The 23353-nt window shown below is 46.3% G+C and overlaps 1 protein-coding gene across 1 annotated transcript; it reads right to left on the bottom strand.

Annotated features, from left to right (window-relative positions):
- Positions 1–792: 792 nt before the first annotated feature.
- LOC141147671 (chemerin-like receptor 1) lies at positions 793–1923 on the bottom strand. Its single transcript, XM_073634885.1, has one exon. It carries the CDS (start codon positions 1921–1923, stop codon positions 841–843), a length of 1083 nt encoding a protein of 360 aa, XP_073490986.1. The 3' UTR covers positions 793–840.
- Between the last annotated feature and the right edge of the window lie 21430 nt (positions 1924–23353).

Here is a 23353-nt window from a genome sequence, read left to right as displayed (position 1 = left end):
GAGTTTCCTGTAATAAGGATTGGTCACTGATGCTCTCTCTCTCCTTGTGTATATTGGCCGGCTTGGATCTTGATTTGACTTGACCTGTATCTGCCAGCCGTAGGTTTCTGCTAGTAGTCTATAGTGAATGGACCTGCTGGATCTCAGCAAAAGCTCTGCTCAGGCTATGTAGAGAACATTGAATATATCACTGCTACTTTTACAACGTAATCTTTAGGTTTGTTAGTGCATTGGGCACATACACACTTGAACTTTATCCTCTATGGTTATTGATAAATCTACAGTAAATGTACGTTTTTGTGCCCACAAGCTTTAAGCAAATGTATGTGGGTTGAACCAACCAAAAACTTATTATATCTCTCAGTCTCTGGCAATGAGTTCTGTTCATCCACCTGATGATCATGTGACAAGGGGTTTCATCCAAGCTATGGATGATTTTACCATTTAGAACTAAATATAATTTTTTGTTAGGCGTGCCTTAAAAAATATTCTTTTATCTGCTTCTTATGCCTTTGCTACTTAAAGCAGAACTTAAGTTCTGCTGTAACAAACAGCGAGCAGACAGGCTTTTATTGCAGAACAGACATGCAATGTCTGTTCTGCAATATAATGCTCCTACCTGGCTGCTTGCTGTCTTGTTGGGTGCTACAAACTGAGATGTGAATGTGCAGCTCAGCTTACAGCACTCGGCTGGTTTCTGAGTGGTGGAATGATGGTCTCCTGCACATGTGCAGGAATGATGTTATCCTGCACCGATCAATGAAGAGACCCAAAGACCAGCACTCAGAAGAAGATGCAGGTGCCTGGAGAGAGACTATTGGACATGTGAGTATTGATCCTTCAGTTCCGCTTCAAGAAATCGGCGAAACTGGCCCTTGCTTGTCGGCCAACTAGCACGTACATTATGGGGTTCAAGGAGCAGTTGGCATAGGTAAAGGTAACGAGGAGTGGGATGAAGGTCATGACTTTAAACATGACTATTAAATTCATATTTCTAACAGCAGTCAAAACAATAACTTGACTTACAATGAGTGGCGTGCATGTGACAAAGTGCACTATAATGATGGTAATGACTATTTGATAGAGCCTATGGGTGTTTACAGTCTGGGATTTTCGGGCCTGTATAGCTATGGTTATATTGGAAAATATTATAACACAGAATGGAATGAAAAAGGCAATCACCAGGAGAGGAATACTAAAACACTGTATTGAAAATATTATGTTATTCCACTTAGTGAGAGTGTTCTCATCACCGCAGCATTCTTCAGCTGAACATTCCTTGAAAAAGTAGTGGAACTTGTTGTACACTTCTAGGGAAACCTTTTTTTCTAAGCTTGGAGGTTCAGTTAAATTATATGTAAGGTCAAATGCCGCATCATCATTGTCTTTAGCACAATTTAAACTATTGTCTCCAAATTTAAACTCCCCATTAAAAACCAATATTGGAAGACTGGTAAAAATGGTTATCATCCATATCATTATGCATGTCCATCGTGAAACACGTTGCGAGATAAACCTCCGATGAAACATTGGCTTTGCCACAGATAGAACCCGACTGAGATTTAGGACTATGATAGTGAAAATGTTAGCATACATATTAATACAGGTAACAAAGAAAAACAGCTTACAGATGTGCTTTCCAAAGGGCCATTGACCATGTAATATAGCAGAAGCTTGGACAGGCAATAAGAGGAGAGAGACAAAATCTGTGATGGCCAGGTTCAAGAACCAGATTTTAGATTTATATTTCTTCATTACAAATATGTTGAAAAAGATGACGATGGCATTGCCAACCAGTCCTGTGACGCAGGTCACCATAGCTAGCACAAAGTTTACATAATTAAGAGTAGCAGAATACTTTTCTTGATATTTCATAAGTTCCATCATTTCTCCAGTGGAATAACAGAGGCTGTACAAAGACATTTTCCCTCTCGAAGGGTTGAAGCTGAAAATGAATAAAATGGAAAAGGATGTCAACACATGTTATACAAAATCTCAATGATTTATCTTCTAGAATTGAAAGTGACATTACAGGTTCAGATTTTTTTTTAAATAATAAAACATGTCATACTTACATGCTCTGTGCGATGGTTTTGCACAGAACAGCCCCAATCCTCCTCTTCTCAGGTCCCCCCTGGCGTGCCTACTGGCTCCTCCCACTTGATCAGTGCCCCCATAGCAAGCAGTTTGCAATGCGGGCATGGGTGCGTGCTCCCTCCTAAACCCAGCTCTGTGCATCCATAAGACACATAGAGCCATGGCTTGGCCCCAACCCCCACTCTCTCCTCGTTGGCTCACCGGCCAATGGTGCCCACTGCTGTCTCAGCCAATGAAGAGAGGGAGTCCTGGGACAGCTGTGTCTCTAATGCACATCAATGGATCGAGAAGGCGTTTAAGGTGAGTATTAAGGGGGCTGTCGGGGGAGCAGCACAGAGAACGTTTTATTCCTTCATGATTAGAATATATGAAGGTAAAAAAACTCAGCCTTTACCTCAGCCTTTACAACCACTTGAAGTTATTCTATGTGTTTTTAAATACATTTGGTAAGGATCTGAATCTGGCTTAGTATTGGCCTCTTGTAATCACTTGAGCAATAGACTGGGAGAAAGGGGCAGTACTAGAAGCCAATCAGTCATACTGGACTAGGTGGGACACTTTAGCACCTTTCCCCCTGCTTTTCTACCCTTGTACCCCAACCCATATTCCTACGTGCCTTATCTTCTTCTTCCAAATTCCTAACCTCCCTTGAACTCTACTAGATCTTCCTACTCCACTTAGTTGGACCTACTATATTTCTGTAGGAAACAAGTAAAGGACTTGGATGCTGATGCACTGATTACCCACCTTAATGCTTTTACGTTCTGATACGTTGTCTATTTCCTGCCAAATACATTGACCCGAGGTAACATGACTAAGGTATTAATGTTTTCTGGAAGTGTCAACCGTTATCCTGACCTCTGTAATGTACACAATGTACAAGAGATATTGAATGACATGGTATGATCATACCTATGTTCTTGGTAAAAAAAAATGTAAATAAAGAATTTACAAAAAAAAAATGGTTTACACCAAATCTACAACCAAATTATATCAATGAATTGCACTTCCAAGGTGAACATCACATGCAGTTTCCAGTGCAAACTCAAATACCAAACAAACCAACCCAAATTGTGTGTTGTTGACATCCAGGAATAATACTGTGTGGTGGCAATGGCATAAGGAGGTTTGTGCTAATAAATAGGGATGAGCCGAACACCCCCCGGTTCGGTTCGCAGGAGAACATGCGAACAGGCAAAAAATTTGTGTGAACATGTGAAAACCGTTAAAGTCTATGGGACGCGAATGTGAAAAAACAAAAGTGCTAATTTTAAAGGCTTATATGCAAGTTATTGCCATAAAAAGTGTTTGGGAACCCGGGTCTTGCCCCAGGTGACATGTATCAATGCAAAAAAACAGTTTGAAAAGCTGAAGTTTTTTCGGGAGCAGTGATTTTAATAATGCCTAAAGTGAAACAATATAAATGAAATATTCCTTTAAATATTGTGCCTGGGGGTTGTCCTTAGTATGCCTGTAAAGTAGCGCATCTTTCCCATGTTTATAACAGTGCCACAGCAAAATGACATTTCTAAAGGAAAAAATGTCATTTAAAACTGCTTACGGTATCGTCAGATCCCGGCAATATAGACAAAAATACCAAATGTACCAAAAATAAAATGGCGTGGATGTCCCCCCCAAAAAACCAAACCAGACCTGAACTGGTATGAATATTAAGGGGAACCTCACACCTGAACTGGTATGAATATTAAGGGGAACCTCACACCAAAATAAAAAAAAATGGTGTGGGCGTCCCCCAGGCACTATATACTCTGAACAGCAGTATATATACTATACGGCCTGCCCTATATACTCTGCAGAAATGGGCGTTAGGTGTTGGTGGTACCAGGACACTGTAAGCTCTCACAGTTACTCTTATTGGGCTCAGGAACGGGCCCTGCTGTGAAATATTATATAAAAAATTGCAATTACAAGGCCCTGTTAAACAGGGGCAGAAAAATTGGGCCTTGGGTGGTGGTGCCACAACACTGTAACCCCTCACAGATACTCTTGTTGGGCGCAGGAACGGGCCCTGCTGTAAAATATTAGATCAAAAATTGTAATTACATGCCCCTGTTAAACAGGGGCAGGAAAATTGGGCCTTGGGTGGTGGTGGTGGTGCCACAACACTATAACCCCTCACAGATATTCTTGTTGGGGGAAGGAATGGGCCCTGCTGTGAAATATTAGATCAAAAATTGTAATTACATGCCCATGTTAAACAAGGGCAGAAAAATTGGGCCTTAGGCAGTGGTGATGCCCTAAACCAAAAATATTGTTGGAAGCTAGCATCATTAAGATTGAGGAAGAATAGGATAGTCAGCATAGGCAGTCTTCAAGGGATCCCAGATCCATAGCAAATTCAATCAGTTACATCAGCATCAGGTGCTTAATAGCTGCTGATCCAAGACTAATTCATTTTTATGAATGTGAGCCTATCAACGTAGTCTGTGGACAGGCTCGCTCTTTGATCCATTACAAACCCTCCAGTGGCACTGAATGTGCGTTCAGAAAGCACGCTGGATGCAGGACAGGCCAGTAGCTCAATTGCATATTGAACAAGTTCTGGCCAGTGGTCTATCCTCACGACCCAGTAACCCAGTGGATGCTCTGTTGGAAAGGTCTCCAAGTCTGCTCTTGCCCCTAGATATTCCTGCACCATATAATGCAGATGCTGGCAATGGTTGCTTGAACCGATCAGACCTTGGCGCTGAGGACTGAAAAACTGTTTAGAGGCATCGGTCAGCCGGCCACTTTTTCCACTGTTTTTCCTCTGATTGAACGAAGCCTCAGCAACATGCTGTCCAGCAAAGGAAATGGCAACCTCACAGGGTCTGGAAATGCATTGCACAAACCTTTCTTTGATGCCTCCTGAAGATATTTCATCTTGGGTTTCTGGGAACTGAAAACCATCCCTTGAAGACTGCTGCTGAGTGTTATCCTTTACATCAATGCTGGCACAATCCTCCTCTTCTTCCTGTGTGTTTGTCAGGCCCACAGGAATGCTATCTAGATTAAGGGGGCCTTGAGAGGAAAGGAAGTCCTCCTCTTCCTCCTGCTGTTCTGCCTCAAGTACCCTGTCCATGATTCCATGAAGCATGTGCTCCAGTAGGAAGACTAGAGGGACAGTGTCACAGATGCATGCATTGTCACTGCTCACCATCCTTGTGGCCTCCTCAAATGGTGACAGGACAGTGCATGCATCCTTGATCAGTAGCCACTGGCGTGGCGAAAGGAAGCCAAGCTCTCCTGACCCTGTCCTGGTGCCATACTCGCACAGGTAGTCATTGATGGCCTTCTGCTGTGTGTGCAGCCACTGCAGCATTGCCAATGTTGAGTTCCACCTGGTGGGCATGTCAAAAATGAGGCGGTTGGTGGGCAGGTTGCATTCCCTTTGAATGTCAACCAGCCGAGCACTGGCATTGTATGACCGGCAGAAATTATAGCAGACTTTTCCCTCCTGTCTCAGGAGATCTTGTAAGCCTGAGTACCTGTTCAAGAACCACTGCACCACCAAATTCAGGATGTGTGCCAAATGTGAAACATGGGTCAAGTGTCCCTGTCGGAGGGCAGAGAGAAGGTTGGTACCATTGTCACCTACAACTATTCCTGGCTGTAGCTGGCGTAGAGCTGACAGAATCTCTGCCCCAGTGTGGCTCCTGTCCCCTAGGCAGACCAACTCAAGCACCGCATGGCATCTTTTAGCCTGACTGCTTGTGCAGCCCCTTGAGCGCTTACAGAGCACCACTGGTTCAGGGGACAAATCTGCAGAAGAGGCTATAGAGGAAGAGGAGGGGGTGGAGGAGAGAGCTGTGGCAGAATCACCACTAGAATTTTGGAGGCATAGTGGCGGGACAAGCTTCAACAACACTGAACCCTGTCTTGCATCCTTCCCAGCTGCCAGCAGAGTTACCCAGTAACCCAGGAAAGGTAACGTTCCTGCCCATGCCTGCTGGACCATGAGACAGCGGTAATAGGAATCTTACTGCTGACCGCCCTGTCCAACGAGGCCAAAACATTGCCTTGCACATGCCGGTAGAGAGCCAGAAAAAAAATGGTGTTTTGGAACCTGCCACTGAGGTATAGCACATTCCACAAATTCACAAAAGGGGGCAGAGTCTACCAGATGAAAAGGCAGCAGTTGCAGTGCTAGCAATTTGGCCAAGCTAGCATTTAGACGCTGAGCATGTGGATAGCTGGGACCAAATTTCTTTTTACGGTTCAGCAACTGGGGTAGGGAAATTTGCCTGCTAAAATCAATTGGTGGTGTACTGCTAGCAGATTGGCTGCAAGTACTTGGGACACCTATTGCTATACCTTCATTCCTTCATTCCTCTCAGTGCAGGTTTTTGAGAGGACTGGAGGTATAGTAGGGTTGGAGATCCCAGGGAGCAAGGAGAAGTCCGCCTTTTTCTTTGATGTGGGTCTTTCAAGTGCTGTTGCCAACGAGCTGCATGGTGGGTCATCATATGTCTGGTCAAGCATGTGGTGCCCAAGCGGCTGCTGTTCTGGCCATGCTTGATCCGCTTCAGACATAAGTTGCAAACAGCAATGGTGCAATATGCTGCACACGTGTTGAAAAAGGCCCACACCAAGGAACTTTTAAAAGTCAGCGGGGAGTCAGCAGCACCCTGCACCTGCAGAGCTCTGCGGTGTGATGCAATAGGGTGGCTGCCCTTAAACTGCCCCCTACAGAACATCCTGCCTCATTGAAGTTGTGCCTCCTTCTCCTCCTCTCTTTTCTCAGGCACCCAAGTACAGTCAGTGACCTCATCATCCCCTCCCTCCCCGTCACTGGAGCAAACTTGGAAGTATGCTGCAGCTGGGGGAACATGACTGCCAGTTTCTTGTCCTTCTGTGGCACCCCCTCACTCTAGGCTCATGTTACTCCCTTCCTCAACCTGTGAACCAACATCAGAGCCTTTAAATCGCTGCGCATCCTCCAGCAGCATATAACTGACACTGTGGTCGAATAATTCTGGGGACTCCTCCATGCATGATGGTGGGGCTACAGAAGGAGTGACTGTGGACAAGGAGCCAGTGAAATAAGCCACTTTGGCAGCTGCGTTGGAAGGCAAACTACTCTGAGTCTGGGTGACAGAGGATGAGGAGGATAAGGACGGCTTCGTTATCCACTCTACCTGTTAGGTACCTGGTAGTAGAGCCCGACTTGTAGGAGAAGACCTCTCATACAACGCTGGTTCAGGAGCCACTGGAGTGGGAACAGTGGTCTCCTGAGCGCAGTGGGGTAGGAGTGCCTGAAGAGCAGAGTCTCTGATGCAGAAGTGATGAGAGATCCCTCAGGGATGGCTGGACTGCAGATCTGGTGAAGCTGGAGGCAGCAAGCTGGAACACTTGGAGATGCAGAGATCACTGGAGCTGAAGCTGAAGGTGCAACAGCGCGGGTAACAGCAGGCACAAGCAGAGTCAGACGGTCCGGGTCAGCAGGGGTATAAGACAGGCAAACAGCAGGCAGAGACAGAGTCAGTAGGCAGGCAGAAGTTGGCAATGGTATCAGGCAGGCAGAAGAAGAGTAGTCAGACAGGCCGGGGTCGGATTGGAGCAAGGCGGATGGTCAGACAAGCCGGGTCAGATGAGTAGCAAATAATCAAGTTCAAATAACACGGATCACGAAGCTGAGACGAAGCAGCAATGTGCCAGAGGCACAGAGGAACTTTTATGTGCACTTTGGCGCCAAACCGGCGCTATCGCGAACGCGCGCACGCCCGTACGTGCGCACGTGCACACGCGCGCTCGCACAAGCGCCGCGTACCCGCGCGCGCCCTAGCGCCGCGCTGATGCCCGGGAACAACAGAGACCTGCTGAAAAGAGCGTAATGGAGCGCGCCGGCGCATAGGCGTACGCCGACGCCCAGGTCCGGCGCCAATGGTACCCTGACATTGCCCCCCCCAAGGGGCAACCTCCGGGTGCCCAAAAGCCTTTTCTTTTCAGGATGATTAGAAAAATAGGCCTGCACTAAACGCCTGGCATGTACATTGCTGTCTGGTTCCCAAGAATTACTCTCTGGCCCGTAGCCCTTCCATTTGATTAGGAACTGGATCTGCCCTTGTCTCTTCCTGCAATCCAGGATAGCCTCAACTTCAAATTCCTCGTTGCCATCAACCATAACAGGTTCAGGAGGTCTAGTTCCTCTACCGGGGAAGGGATCAGGTACAGCAGGTTTGAGCAATGACACATGAAATACAGGGTGTATTTTAAGAGAGTCAGGTAAAGTCAGTTCATACGACACTTCATTGATCTTTCTTTTAACTGGAAACGGCCCCATAAATCTAGGTGCCAACTTCTTAGAAGGACAAGCTAGTTTGATATTACTTGTGGAGAGCCATACCTGATCGCCAAGCTGAAGCTTCAATTCCCCTCTTCTCTTCCGGTCAAAGATCCTCTTGCTGTCCGCCTGAGCCTTGGATACTGCTTCCTGTAACATCTGGTTGTTATGATTGATGAAGTCTACCGTACTCTGAACTGCCGGAACTGAGGACTCTGGAATGAAATCAGGTAAAAAGGTTAGATGGAAACCATAATTAGCGAAAAAGGGGGATTGACCGGTGGCCGAATGTTTGGCATTGTTGTAGGCAAATTCTGCCAAAGGCAGCAAGGATACCCAGTCATTTTGTGAGAAAGAAGTGAAACATCTAATATACTGCTCAAGAGTCTGATTGGTCCTTTCCGTCTGACCATTAGTCTGTGGGTGATAAGCCGAAGACAAAGCCAGTTTGATTTTTAAAATCTCACACAGGGCTCTCCAGAACCGTGAGGTAAATTGTACCCCTCTGTCAGAGGTTATGTTTACAGGGATTCCGTGAAGTCTAATGATTTCCTTGATGAAAATGTGAGCCGTTTCAATAGCTGACGGAGTTCCTTTTAATGGAAGAAAGTGGGCCATCTTGGTTAAGCAGTCTACTACCACGAAGATAGCAGAACACCCCTCAGAACATGGAAGCTCTACAATAAAGTCCATGGAGATCATCTTCCAGGGCCTATCGGGTACAGGTAAAGGTTTTAACAGGCCCCAAGCTCGACTCCTGGAGGTCTTATTCTGGGTACAGGTAGGGCAAGATCTAACATACTTCTCACAAAAGTCCTTTAAATCGGGCCACCAGAAGGTACGCTGTACCAATTCCAGGGTTTTACGAACCCCAAAGTGACCTGCCAGTGGGTGATCATGAAGGAGTGCCAGGACCTTGACCCGAACCTCTTTAGGAACAAAAATTTGACTCCCTTTCCAGAATAGTCCATCCCTCTCACTTAAGGTAACCCCTATGGGTCTGGCTGATTCAGAGGATGCTTCCTTAATCTGAGAGAGAAGATCAGTCTGTATAAGTAAAAAATTGTTTGCAGGTAAAATGGTGTCAGGAGCAGATAAGTCCCTTGGGTTGTCATGCATTCGTGATAGTGCGTCTGGTTTGACATTCTTTGAACCTGGCCGATAGGTAATGTGGAAGGCAAAGCGTGAGAAGAACAGCGCCCAACGGGCTTGACGGGGTTTTAGTCTTTTAGCAGATCGTAAATACTCCAAATTTTTGTGATCAGTATAAATCAGTACTGGATGCACAGCCCCCTCCAACAGGTACCTCCACTCCTCTAATGCAGTCTTGATGGCAAGAAGTTCCCGATCACCGACATCATAATTTCTTTCCGCAGAGGAAAGTTTTCGGGAGAAGAATCCCATAGGATGCATGGCATTTTTACTGCCCTTTCGTTGCGAGAGTATCGCACCGACCGCTATCTCAGAAGCATCCACTTCTAAAATGAATGGCAAAGATGGTTCAGGGTGACTGAGAATAGGTGCTGAGGTAAAAAGTCTCTTGAGATTCTCAAAGGCCTCTTGGGCTAGATGATTCCAAGAAAAACGGGTATTCTGCTTGGTTAGTTGTGTGATTGGTGCGATTATTGCAGAAAAACCCCTGATAAATTTCCTGTAGAAATTTGCAAACCCGATGAATCGTTGAACCCCCTTCTTATCCAGGGGTACCGGCCATTCCAGAACAGCAGAAACTTTCTGTGGATCCATCCTGATACCAGTTGAGGAGATAATCAAGCCCAAAAATTGAATGCTCTGTTGTTCAAACTCGCATTTTTCCGCTTTTGCTAGGGATGAGCTTCGTGTTCGAGTCGAACCCATGTTCGACTCGAACATCGGCTGTTCGATCGTTCGCCGAATTGTGAACGATATGGGCCGTTCGCGCCAAATTCGTGTGGCGCGTCACGGCCCATAATTCACTGCGGCATCACAGTGCATTGCTTGCTGATGATTGGCCAAGCATGCACTATGACCCGCATGCTTGGCCAATCACAGCGCCGCCTTAACAGAGAGCCATAATTGGCCAAAGCCAAGGAGGCTTTGGCCAATTATGGCTCAGGGGATTTAGTACACGCCCCACACTATATAAGGCCGCCTGCACGGCGGCCCTGTGCAGTGTGTTCCGGTGTGCTTAGAGAGAGAGAGAGACAGTGTCATTTCATTTGAGTTAGCTAGATTAGGCAGGACAGTCAGTCTGCACTTAAAGTGTATTGTGTATATATATGCATCCCAGGTGTTGCATATATATATATATATATATACACTGTATTCAGTTTAGCTAGATCCGTTCCTGTTATCTTCTAGACTATTTACATTTAGTGCAGTGCGTCCTGCTCACAGTGTTCAGCTAGATCCGTTCCTGTTATATTCCTACTGACAGGCAGGCTTGTCTTGTTACAGTATTTTGAAGAAAATTACTGGTGTTCTTTTGATCCTATTAGTACCACAGTCAGGCAGCTAGACTATTTACATTTAGTGCAGTGCGTCCTGCTCACAGTGTTCAGCTAGATCCGTTCCTGTTATCTTCTTACTGACAGGCAGGCTTGTCTTGTTACAGTATTTTAAAGATAATTACTGGTGTTCTTTTGATCCTATTAGTACCACAGTCAGGCAGCTAGACTATTTACAGTTAGTGCAGTGCGTCCTGCTCACAGTGTTCTGCTAAACCTACAAGTTAGTGGGGTGCGACCTGCTCACAGTGTTCAGCTAAACCTACAAGTTAGTGGGGTGCGTCCACCTCACAGTGTTCAGCTAAACCTACAAGCTAGTGGGGTGCGTCCTGCTCACAGTGTTCAGCTAGATCCGTTTCTGTTATCTTCTTACTGACAGGCAGGCTTGTCTTGTTACAGTAAAATACAGCTACCTGAAGAAAATTGCTGGTGTTCTTTTGATCCTATTAGTACCACAGTCAGGCAGCTAGACTATTTACAGTTAGTGCAGTGCGTCCTGCTCACAGTGTTCTGCTAAACCTACAAGTTAGTGGGGTGCGTCCACCTCACAGTGTTCAGCTAAAGCTACCTGTAGAAGGTTGGTGGTGTTCTCATACTACAGGCAGGCAGTTGATTTTGCTAGCTGCAGTATCAGTACATATATATATATATATATATATATATATATATATATATATATCCCAGCTTAGTGCAGCTACAGGCCATTAGTATGTCTGGAAGGCCAAGAAGGAGAGGCAGACAGTCACAAGCCAATAAGAGAGGGCAAGCAGGCTCTGTGTCTAGTGCTGGTCGTGGAGACGGTGCATCCTCATCAGCACGTGGCCATGGGACACGCTTGGCCTTTTTTTCGGCAGCTGGCCATGTTGAGCCGCAACATGCGGAAGACTTGGTCGAGTGGATGACCAAGCCGTCCTCATCCTCCTCATCCTCTCTCACCCATGCCCAGGGTACTTTGTCTGGCAAAGCAGCGGCCTCTTCCCTCGGCTCAATGTCATCAGTGACTCCTTCCCTAGCCCCACCATGTCCTCCTGAGGAGTCCCTCGAACTGTTTGACCACAGTGTTGGGTACATGCTCCAGGAGGATGCCCAGCGTTTGGAAGGCTCTGATGATGATACTGAGCTCGATGAAGGCAGTAACACGAGCACGGACAGAGGGGGTGCCCAAGAAGGACAGCAATCTGGCAGTCATGCTCCCCCTGCTGCAGCATACTGCCAGGTTTGCTCCAGTGATGAGGAGGGAGGGGATGATGAGGTCACTGACTCAACGTGGGTGCCTGATAGGAGAGAGGAGGAGGAGGAGGAGGCGGCACATCACCAACGAGGCAGGATGCCCTCCAGGGGCCAGCCTAAGGGCAGCACATTGACTGCATCACACCCCAAAGCTCCACATGTGCAGGGCGCTGCAGTCTCTGCGCGTTATTCAAAAAGTTCTTTGGTGTGGGCCTTTTTGAGACGAGTGCATCAGATCGCACCGCTGCTATTTGCAACATATGTCTCAAGCGTATCTCGCGTGGCCAAAACATCTCCCGCTTGGGTACCACATGCTTGACCAGACATATGTTGACCTGCCATGCAGTTCGTTGGCAAGCGTATCTAAAAGACCCAGACCAAAGAACAAAGAGGACCTCTGCTTGCTCCTCATCAGCTGAGATTTCCAACCCCACTAGACCTTCAGTCCTCTCTGAGACCTGCACTGAGAGGAATGAAGGTGTAGAATTAGGTGTGTCACAGCCACGTACTTGTGGGCAATCTGATTTTGGTACACCGACGTCAGATTGTACCAGGCAAATTTCCCTGCCCCAGCTGCTGCACCGCCGAAAGAAGTTTGCTCCCAGCCATCCACATGCCCAACGGTTGAATGCTAGCTTGGCAAAATTGCTAGCACTTCAACTGCTGCCTTTTCAGTTGGTAGACTCTGCCCCCTTCCTAGAGTTTGTGGAATGTGCGGTTCCTCAGTGGCAGGTACCCAAACGCCACTTTTTCTCACGGAAGGCGATTCCGGCTCTCTACCAGCATGTGGAAGGCAATGTCCATGCCTCGCTGGACAGGGCGGTCAGCGGTAAGGTGCATATTACCGCTGACTCATGGTCCAGCAGGCATGGACAGGGACGTTACCTAAGTTTCACGGCGCATTGGGTGACTCTGCTGGCAGCTGGGAAGGATGCAGGACAAGGTGCAGTAGTGTTGGAGGTTGTTCCGCCACCACGCCTCCAAAATGCTAATGATTGTGATACACCTCTCTCCTCCACCCCCTCCTCTTCTTCTTCCTCCATGGCCTCTTCCTCGGAACCAGCGGTGCTCCGTAGTCGTTCAAGGGGCTACGCAAGTACGCAGGCCAAAAGATGCCATGCGGTGCTTGAGCTGGTGTGCTTGGGGGACAGGAGCCACACTGGGGCAGAGGTTCTGTCAGCTCTGCAGGGGCAGGTTCAGAGGTGGTTGACGCCACACCAACTTAAGGCAGGAATGGTGGTTTGCGACAATGGCACCAACCTCCTCTCTGCCCTCCGACAGGGACAAATGACCCATGTGCCCTGTTTGGCTCACGTCCTTAACTTGGTGGTGCAGCGGTTCTTGGGCAGGTACCCGGGCTTACAGGATGTCCTGAGGCAGGCCAGGAAAGTCTGTGTGCATTTCCGCCGGTCATATAATGCCAGTGCTCGGCTGACGGACCTCCAAAAGGAGTTTAACCTGCCCAAGAACCACCTAATCTGTGACATGCCCACCAGGTGGAACTCAACGTTGGCCATGCTGCAGCGGCTGCACACGCAGCAGAGGGCCATCAATGAGTACCTGTGCGACTATGGCACCAGGACAGGGTCAGGGGAGCTTGTTTTTTTTTCCCCACGCCAGTGGGCCATGATCAGGGATTCATGCACTGTCCTGTCACCATTTGAGGAGGCCACGAGGATGGTGAGCAGTGACAGTGCATGCATCAGTGACACTGTCCCCCTTGTCCACCTGTTGGAGCACACGCTGCGTGGAATAATGGACAGGGCACTTGAGGCAGAACAGAGGCAGGAAGAGGAGGACTTCCTTAGCTCTCAAGGCCCCCTTTATCCAGACAGTGTTCCTGCGTGCCCGCCGATCACACAGGAAGAAGAGGAGGAAGATTGTGTCAGTATGGAGGTGGAGCCTGGCACTCAGCATCAGCAGCAGTCTTTAAGGGATCAGTCCCAAGAAACACATGGACTTGTACGTGGCTGGGAGGAGGTGGCTGCGGACCATGTTGTCCTTAGTGACCCAGAGGACTACGGACCGAATGCCTCAGCAAACCTACGCTGCATGGCCTCCCTGATCCTGCAAAGCCTGCGTAAGGATCCTCGTATTTGTGGTATCAAGGAGAAGGACCAATACTGGCTGGCAACCCTCCTTGATCCACGTTACAAGGGTAAGGTTGCGGACCTTATCTTGCCATCGCAGAGGGAGCAGAGGATGAAACATCTTCGGGAGGCCTTGCAGAAAGGTCTGTGCAACGCGTTTCCAGAGACTGGGAGGTTACAAACTTCTGTTTCTGGACAACGTGTTGCTGAGGCTTCGGTCAGTCAAAGAAGGAGCGGTGGAGAAGGTGGCCGTCTGACCGATGCGTTCAGACAATTTTTTGGTCCGCAGCCCCAAGGTATGATCGGTTCCAGCAACCATCGCGAGCGTCTGTTTTACATGGTGCAGGAATACCTAGGGGCAAGATCAGACTTGGACACCTTTCCCACCGAAAATCCTCTGGGTTACTGGGTCTTGAGGATGGATCACTGGCCAGAGCTTGCACAGTATGCAATTGAGCTACTGGCCTGTCCTGCATCCAGCGTTCTTTCGGAACGCACATTCAGTGCTGCTGGAGGCGTGGTAACCGATCACAGGGTGCGTCTGTCCACTGACTCGGTCGATCGACTGACCTTCATAAAAATGAATCAGTCTTGGATCACCACCAGCTACCAAGCACCTGATGCTGATGTAACCGAATAATTTTTTTTGAAATCTCAGATCCCTTCAAAGACTGCCTATGCTGATGCTGAGTGACTATCCCTGAGTAATTATCCTCTTCCTCCTCAATCATCATGCTGATAGCTTGTAAGAACATTTTTGGTTCTGGGCGCCACCACCAGTGCCTAAGGCACAATTTTTCAGCCCCTGTTTAACAGGGGCGTGTAATTACAATTTTTGATGTAATACTTTGCAGCAGGGCTCGTTCCTGCATTCCAACTAGAGTGTCTGTGAGGGGTTGCAGTGTTGTGGCACCAGCACCAGTGCCTAAGGCCCATTTTTTCTGCCCCTGTTTAACAGGGGCGTGTAATTACAATTTTTGATGCAATACTTTGCAGCAGGGCTCGTTCCTGCGTTCCAACTAGAGTGTCTGTGAGGGGTTGCAGTGTTGTGGCACCAGCATCAGTGCCTAAGGCCCATTTTTTCTGCCCCTGTTTAACAGGGGAGTGTAATTACAATTTTTGATGCAATACTTTGCAGCAGAGCTCGTTCCTGCGTTCCAACTAGAGTGTCTGTGAGGGGTTGCAGTGTTGTGGCACCAGTACCAGTGCCTAAGGCCCAATTTTTCAGCCCTTGTTTAACAGGGGCGTGTAATTACAATTTTTGATGCAATACTTTGCAGCAGGGCTCGTTCCTGCGTTCCAACTAGAGTGTCTGTGAGGGGTTGCAGTGTTGTGGCACCAGCACCAGTGCCTAAGGCCTAATTTTTCAGCTCCTGTTCAACAGGGGCATGTAATTACAATTCTTGATCTAATATTTCACAGCAGGGCCCTGTGAGGGCTTACAGTGTTGTGGCCACAGCAACACCTAAGGCCCAAATTTCTGCTGAGTATATAGGGCAGGACCCTACTTTCAAACAACTAACTTACAAACGACTCCTACTTGCAAACGGAAGGAGACAACAGGAAGTGAGATGAAATCTACCCCTAGGAAGGGAAATTCTCTCCTGTAAGAGTTAATATGGGAAAAACATTTCTCCTTTCCACTGATGCTTTCCAATCCATTGGGACAAAAAGTGAGGTGAAATCTTCTGAAGAGGAGGAAAGACAGCAAAACAAATGTCACAGGGGTGATAACCCTTCCCTATGTTTTCCAAAAAGCTTAAAAAAGATTTTTTTGGCTGGAGCTAAACACGTTAAAAATGTACCCGTTCAAAATTACAAAGAGATTCTACTTAACAACAAACCTACAGTCCCTGTCTTGTTTGCACCGCCTGTATACTGCTGTTCAGAGTATATAGGGCCTGGTGGCCCCACACCTTTCCTTATTTTAATTTGGGTGTGGGGTTCCCCTTAATATCCATACAAGACCCAAAGGGCCTGGTAATGGACTGGGGGGTACCCATGCCGTTTGTCTCACTGATTTTCATCCATATTGCCAGGACCCGACATTACATTAAACCCGCAAGCAGTTTTAAATGAGATTTTTTCCTTTAAAAATGACATTTGGTGCAGGGACTGTTCTAAACACGGGAAACAAGCGTCACTTTACAGGCATACTATAGACACCCCTCAGGTACGATATTTAAAGGAATATTTCACTTTTTTTTTTTTTTTTTACTTTAAGCATCATTAAAATCACTGCTCCCGAAAAAACGGCCATTTTTAAAAGTTTTTTTGCATTGATACATGTCCCCTGGGGTAGGACCCGGGTCCCCAAACCCTTTTTAGGACAATACCATGCAAATTAGTTTTTAAAATGAGCACTTTTGATTTCGAACGTTCGAGTCCCATAGACGTCAATGGGGTTCTAACGTTCGTGCGAACTTTCGGTCCGTTCGCAGGTTCTGGTGCGAACCGAACCGGGGGGTGTTCGGCTCATCCCTAGCTTTTGCATACAGTCTGTGTAAGCGAAGACGATCCAACACTTGGCAAACATGTTTCCGATGAAGATCCAGGGATTCTGAAAAGATCAAAATATCGTCTAGATATGCGATCACAAACAGGTCTAGAAAGTCTCTAAGCACATCATTAATTAGGTGTTGAAAAGTCGCAGGGGCATTGCAGAGTCCAAAAGGCATGACTAAATATTCATAATGCCCGAATCGGGTCCGGAAAGCTGTCTTCCACTCATGCCCAGCCCGAATGCGGATCAAATTATAGGCACCTCTTAAATCGAGCTTAGTAAAAATGACGGCAGTCCTTAATTTCTGGAATAGTTCGGGTATCAAGGGTAGGGGATAACGATTCTTGACCGTGATTTTATTCAGTTCCCGGTAATCAATACACGGGCGGAGAGATTTGTCCTTCTTAGCAACAAAGAATATTCCTGCACCTGCTGGAGAAGTAGAATGGCGAATGAATCCCTTGGCCAAGTTTTCATCAATGTATGCCTTCAACACTTCTTGTTCTTTCTCAGATAGGGGGAAGATGCGTCCAAAGGGAATTTCGGATCCTGGTAGCAATTCGATGGGACAATCGTAGGGACGATGAGGTGGAAGAGAGTCTGCCCCCTTTTTGCTGAAGACATCAATGTAGTCATGATACTGTTTGGGAATGACCTGACAATTTTTCTGGTCGGAGTCCAGGCAAAGCAGGGTAGCTTGAGAATCCAAATCTTTCGTCAAACAGTGTTCCTGACAGTAAGATGACAGAAATTTTACTTCTCCTGAGGCCCAATGGATGTGTGGGTTGTGGGCCTGTAGCCAAGGAATGCCCAGGATAATGGGAAACATAGGGGAGGAGATGGCGTCAAGGATCAGCCATTCCTTATGTTGAGAAGCAATTGTAGTGGATAATGGCAGGGTTTCTTGTGTCACTTGTCCGGATCTGATACGGGAGCCATCGGCAAGAAAGACAGACAGTCCATGGGCTTTAGTTCGTAAAGGAATGTTGTGCTGATTGGCAAAGTTTAAGTCTATAAAGCAACTGCATGCCCCGGAATCAATAATTGCGTTGACTTGAAGTGTCTTTTCTTGAAGCTGTAACGAGAGAGGAATGGCAAGATGGGTAGAGTTTGTAGATAAAGCAGAGAGACTGGTAGGTATAGAAGATGGACACTTACTATTTCTGACTGGGCAATTATAGACATAATGCCCGGTTCCTCCACAGTACAGACACAGATTTAATTGTCGACGTCGGCCACGCTCTTCAGAAGACAGGGCAGGTCGCATCAGACCTAGCTGCATGGGTTCGGAGGTATCTGGTGTGGTATTGACAGAGTTTGGACTGGGCACAGGTGGGTAGCGTGCTGCAGGAATCGGAGCTCATGGTGTCATCCAGGTTGGGCGGTTAGGTTGCACTGATCGTTCAGATCGGCGTTCTCGGAGACGACGATCGATCTGAATGGTTAGGGTGATCAAGGCCTCCAAAGTATCTGGAATACCTACTCGAGCAAGTTCATCTTTCAAACTTTCAGACAGTCCAATACGGAACTGATGACGCAGAGCCGCGTCATTCCACTGTGTGTCCGCGCTCCAACGTCTGAATTCAGCAACATAGTCCTCTGCAGGTCTGCGGCCTTGTTGGAGCGCGAACAGGGCAGATTCAGCTGTGGCAGTCAGTTAAGGATCCTCATATAATTGTGCCATGGCTTCAAAGAAAGCAGATAAGGATTGGGTTAGAGCAGAGTCCCCTTCAAGTAAACGATGTGCCCAAGTTTGCGGTTCCCCTTGTAGGAGGGAAATTACAAATCCAACTTTAGTGGCTTCCAGTGAAAAGGTTCTGGGTTGTAGGGCAAAGAAGAGCTGACAAGCATTGCGGAAGGCTCGAAACTTAGCCCGGTCTCCAGAGAACCTTTCAGGTATGGGGACTCGTGGTTCAGGCGGAAGCATCACAACTGAAGGTCCTGGAACAGTCTGTGTTGGGGCAGAAGCTGAAGAAGAGGCTGAAGGGTTTGGCCCTGCAAGATTCTGGACTTGTCCCTCCAGTCTGTTATAATTATCCTGAAGGGCTTGCACTGCTTGAGTGAGGGCCGCCAGATGCGTGCATATCTCCTTCATGGGAGAGGTATCTCCTGCAGGCTCAGACATGGCTGCTTCGTACTGTTAGGTACCTGGTAGTAGAGCCCGACTTGTAGGAGAAGACCTCTCATACAACGCTGGTTCAGGAGCCACTGGAGTGGGAACAGTGGTCTCCTGAGCGCAGTGGGGTAGGAGTGCCTGAAGAGCAGAGTCTCTGATGCAGAAGTGATGAGAGATCCCTCATGGATGGCTGGACTGCAGATCTGATGAAGCTGGAGGCAGCAAGCTGGAACACTTGGAGATGCAGAGATCACTGGAGTTGAAGCTGAAGGTGCAACAGCGCGGGTAACAGCAGGCACAAGCAGAGTCAGACGGTCCGGGTCAGCAGGGGTATAAGACAGGCAAACAGCAGGCAGAGACAGAGTCGGTAGGCAGGCAGGCAGAAGTTGGCAATGGTATCAGGCAGGCAGAAGAAGAGTAGTCAGACAGGCCGGGGTCGGATTGGAGCAAGGCGGATGGTCAGACAAGCCGGGTCAGATGAGTAGCAAATAATCAAGTTCAAATAACACGGATCACGAAGCTGAGACGAAGCAGCAATGTGCCAGAGGCACAGAGGAACTTTTATGTGCACTTTGGCGCCAAACCGGCGCTATCGCGAACGCGCGCGCGCCCGTACGCGCGCACACGCGCGCGCACAAGCGCCGCGTACCCGCGCGCGCCCTAGCGCCGCGCTGACGCCCGGGAACAACAGAGACCTGCTGAAAAGAGCGGAATGGAGTGCGCCGGCGCATAGGCGTACGCCGACGCCCAGGTCCGGCGCCAATGGTACCCTGACACTACCAATTCTTCTGCATGTTGTGGCTCAATAACACGGCCAGCAGCAGCAAAAAAGGACAAGCATGCCCCACGGCCACCTGCAGAGGATGCACCATGTCCATGACTACCACTGTTGACTGTTTGTGGAGGGAACCCTCACAAAACAGAAAAGAGGGAACACTTGTACCCCCCGGTACAGAGGGACTTTAAAGGCGAACAGTCACGATATTGTTATAAAAACATATTTATTTAGAAAAATTGCTTAAAGAAGCATAATGCTAAAAACATAATGATAATCTGTACAAGACATTAATATACATCACAATTTACATATAATTTGTTTTCTATACATTCCAAACTGAATACTATTTTCTCCATAAACCAAACATGTTTCAGGACAAAGTCCCTTCTTCAGAGGCGTTTTATAGGAGAAAGAGATGGATATATTCTGAAAAACAGGCAAAGACAGATTTACCATAGGCATTTCATTCAATATGACCATCGCAGCATACCAAGGGCATCCAGTATACATACCAATATTGATGTTTGAAGATGTATGTAATATAGCAGTGTGTATACAAAAATATATTTTTTCTTTACAAATTTGGAGTAGACCTCTGCCACCTAATGTCCATCAAAAAGATGATGGATCCCATCTGCACCCAGGGAAGCCCACACACAGGTCCCATAGGAGGACGACCACCACGGCGAGACCAAGGGAGACTCTAAAGGGATGGTAAAATTGCTCAAGTTGTAAATAATGCTCGATAACGTGGGATTATATAAAGAATGAGAAATGAAAAATAAAAAATAGGTAAAAATAAAGAATTACCCACAAATGAGCAAAACTCCCCTCCTCCCTAAATGCCATGCCCGTACAGCCCAGGGAAGAAGGACAAACCAAAAAAATCAAGTAATAAGAATTTTTTCATAATAAATATGTTTTTATAACAATATCGTGACTGTTCGCCTTTAAAGTCCCTCTGTACCGGGGGGTGTTCCCTCTTTTCTCTTTTGTGAGGGTTCCCTCCACAAATATAATATAATTTGGGATGTTGGCAACAATTTGGAGAATTTAATTTTTTCTCCTTGTGGTTCATTACTGTATTCACCACTGCTGACTGTAGACACAGAGGCTGCTTGCCCTCTTTTAGTGGCCTGTGAGTGCCTGCCTATCCTTTGTGGCCTTCCAGACATGATGTATTTATACACCACCTTACACTGTATTAGATACTGTGTACACCGCCTGAAGTGTATTAGAAAGTGTACAACGGCTGCACTGTATTGTATACTTTGTACACCACCAGAAATGTAGTAGAAACTGTACACACTGTATTAGATACTGTGTACACCACCTGCACTGTACGGCTGCACTGTATTGTATACTGTGTACACCACCGGAAGTGTAGTAGAAACTGTACACACTGTATTAGATACTGTGTACACCGCCTGCACTGTATTAGAAAGTGTACAACAGCTGAACTGTATTGTATACTTTGTACACCACCAGAAATGTAGTAGAAACTGTACACACTGTATTAGATACTGTGTACACCACCTGCACTGTATTAGAAAGTGTACTGTACAATGGCTGCACTGTATTGTATACTGTGTACACCACCAGAAGTGTAGTAGAAACTGTACACACTGTATTAGATACTGTGTACACTGCCTGTACTGTATTAGAAACTGTACAACAGCTGCACTATATTGTATACTGTGTACACCACCAGAAGTGTAGTAGAAACTGTACACACTGTATTAGATACTATGTACACCGTTTGAAGTGTATTAAAAACAGTACACCACTGAATGCACTGAAGCTATAGGCTACACTGAATGCAGAGTATGTATATATATATATATATATATATATATATATATATATATATATATATATATATATATATATATATATACAGTAAAACCTTGGCTTGCAAGCATATAATTTGTTCCAGAAACAAGCTTGTAATCCAAAGCACTTGTATATCAAAGCAAATTTCCCCATAAGAAATAATGGAAACTCAAATGATTTGTTCCACAACCATTTATTCATAAATCCTTCAGTTTATAGTCCAAATAAAAAGATTATAGCAATGTGATAGGTTGTGTAACCATAAAATGTCCATCCACAAATGGCCACCTCCACAAGGAGATTAGAAGCAAAATTCAGCAAGAGCTACAGAGTATAAAAGAGAAGCAAGGCGCAACTAAGTGTAGCAATATGGTTACATTTAATGAAGGTACAACATTTAGCGACTCACATGGTTGATGATTTAAAGAGGCACATCTAAGTATGCAGGCATCCGGGGGAAAGCTGTCCACATAGACCATCCCCTGCACCGCCGGCACTCGCCGCTATCAGTATGCAATCGTGACCAGTAAGACTACCCTGCAGTAGAGCAATTAATCTGCTTGTGAAAGGGACGACGTAGATGGCGGTGCGGAGAATGGTCTACCATGCCCTAGATGCCTGCATACTTAGATGTGCTTGTTTTAATCATCAACCATGTATGTCGCTAAATGTACTTTTTATTAAATGTAATCATATTGCTACACTTACAGGCGCCTCCCTTCCCTTTTACACTCAGTTGTGAAATGACGCTACTTGTATATCAAGTCATCGCTTGTATATCAAGTCAAAATTTATTTAAAAAAATTGCTTGTCTTGCAAAACGCTCTCAAACCAAGTTACTCTCAAACAAAGGTTTCACTGTATATATATATATATATATATATATATATATATATATATATATATATATATATATATATTAATATATTAACCACTTCACCCTTGGAAGGATTTACTTCCTTCCTGATCAGAGCATTGTTGCGATATGGCACTGCGTCACTTTAACTAACAATTGCACGGCCGTGCGACGTTGCACCCAAACAAAATTGAAGTCCTTTTTTTCCCACAAACAGAGCTTTTTTTTGATAGTACTAGATCACCTCTGCGATTTTTATTTGTTGTGTTATAGTCAAAAAAAGAGCGACAATTTTGGAAAAAAAGCAATATTTTTTATTTTTTGCTATAATAAATATCCCAAAAATATAAAAAAAATCAATTTCTTCCTCATTTTAGGCCGCTATATATTCTTCTACATATTTCTGGTAAAAAAAAAACAAAAACGCAATAAGCGTATGTTGGTTTGCGCAAAAGTTATCGCATCTACAAAATAGGGGATAGATTTATGGCATTTTTATTTTTACTTTTTTTTTATTAGTAATGGCAGCAATCTGCGATTTTTATCATGACTGCAACATTGCAACAGACAGATGGGACACATTTGACACTATTTTGGGACCAGTGACATTTATACAGCTATCAGTGCTATAAAAATGCACTGATTACTGTGTAAATATCACTGGCAGGGAAGGGGTTAAACACTAGGGGGCGATCAAGGGGTTACATGTGTTCCCTCAGTGTGTTCTAACTGTAGGAGGGATGGGCTTACTAGAACATGACAGAGATCACTGCTCCCAATCCCTGGGAGCAGCAGATCCCTGTCATGTTGCTAGGCAGAACAGGGAAATGCCTTGTTTACACCTCCCCATTCTGCCTCTCCGTGTCATGATTGCAGGCCAACGGCAGACATCGAGTCCCACGGTGCACACCGGGCGCCCGCTAGCCCGCAATCTAAAGTGGCCATACGGGTACGCCCATTTGCGTAGCTGTTCCATTGTACCGATGTATATTGTCGTGCGATGGATGACAAGCGGTTAATACACCGCCTGAAGTCTATTAGAAACGGTACACCACAGAATGCACTGCAGATATAGGCTACA

Source organism: Aquarana catesbeiana, linkage group LG06 (assembly GCF_042186555.1).
Source record: "Aquarana catesbeiana isolate 2022-GZ linkage group LG06, ASM4218655v1, whole genome shotgun sequence".
Taxonomy (NCBI): Eukaryota; Metazoa; Chordata; class Amphibia; order Anura; family Ranidae; genus Aquarana; species Aquarana catesbeiana.
The sequence above is the reverse complement of the archived record's forward strand: the minus strand, read 5'-3'. Positions and strand labels throughout refer to the sequence as shown.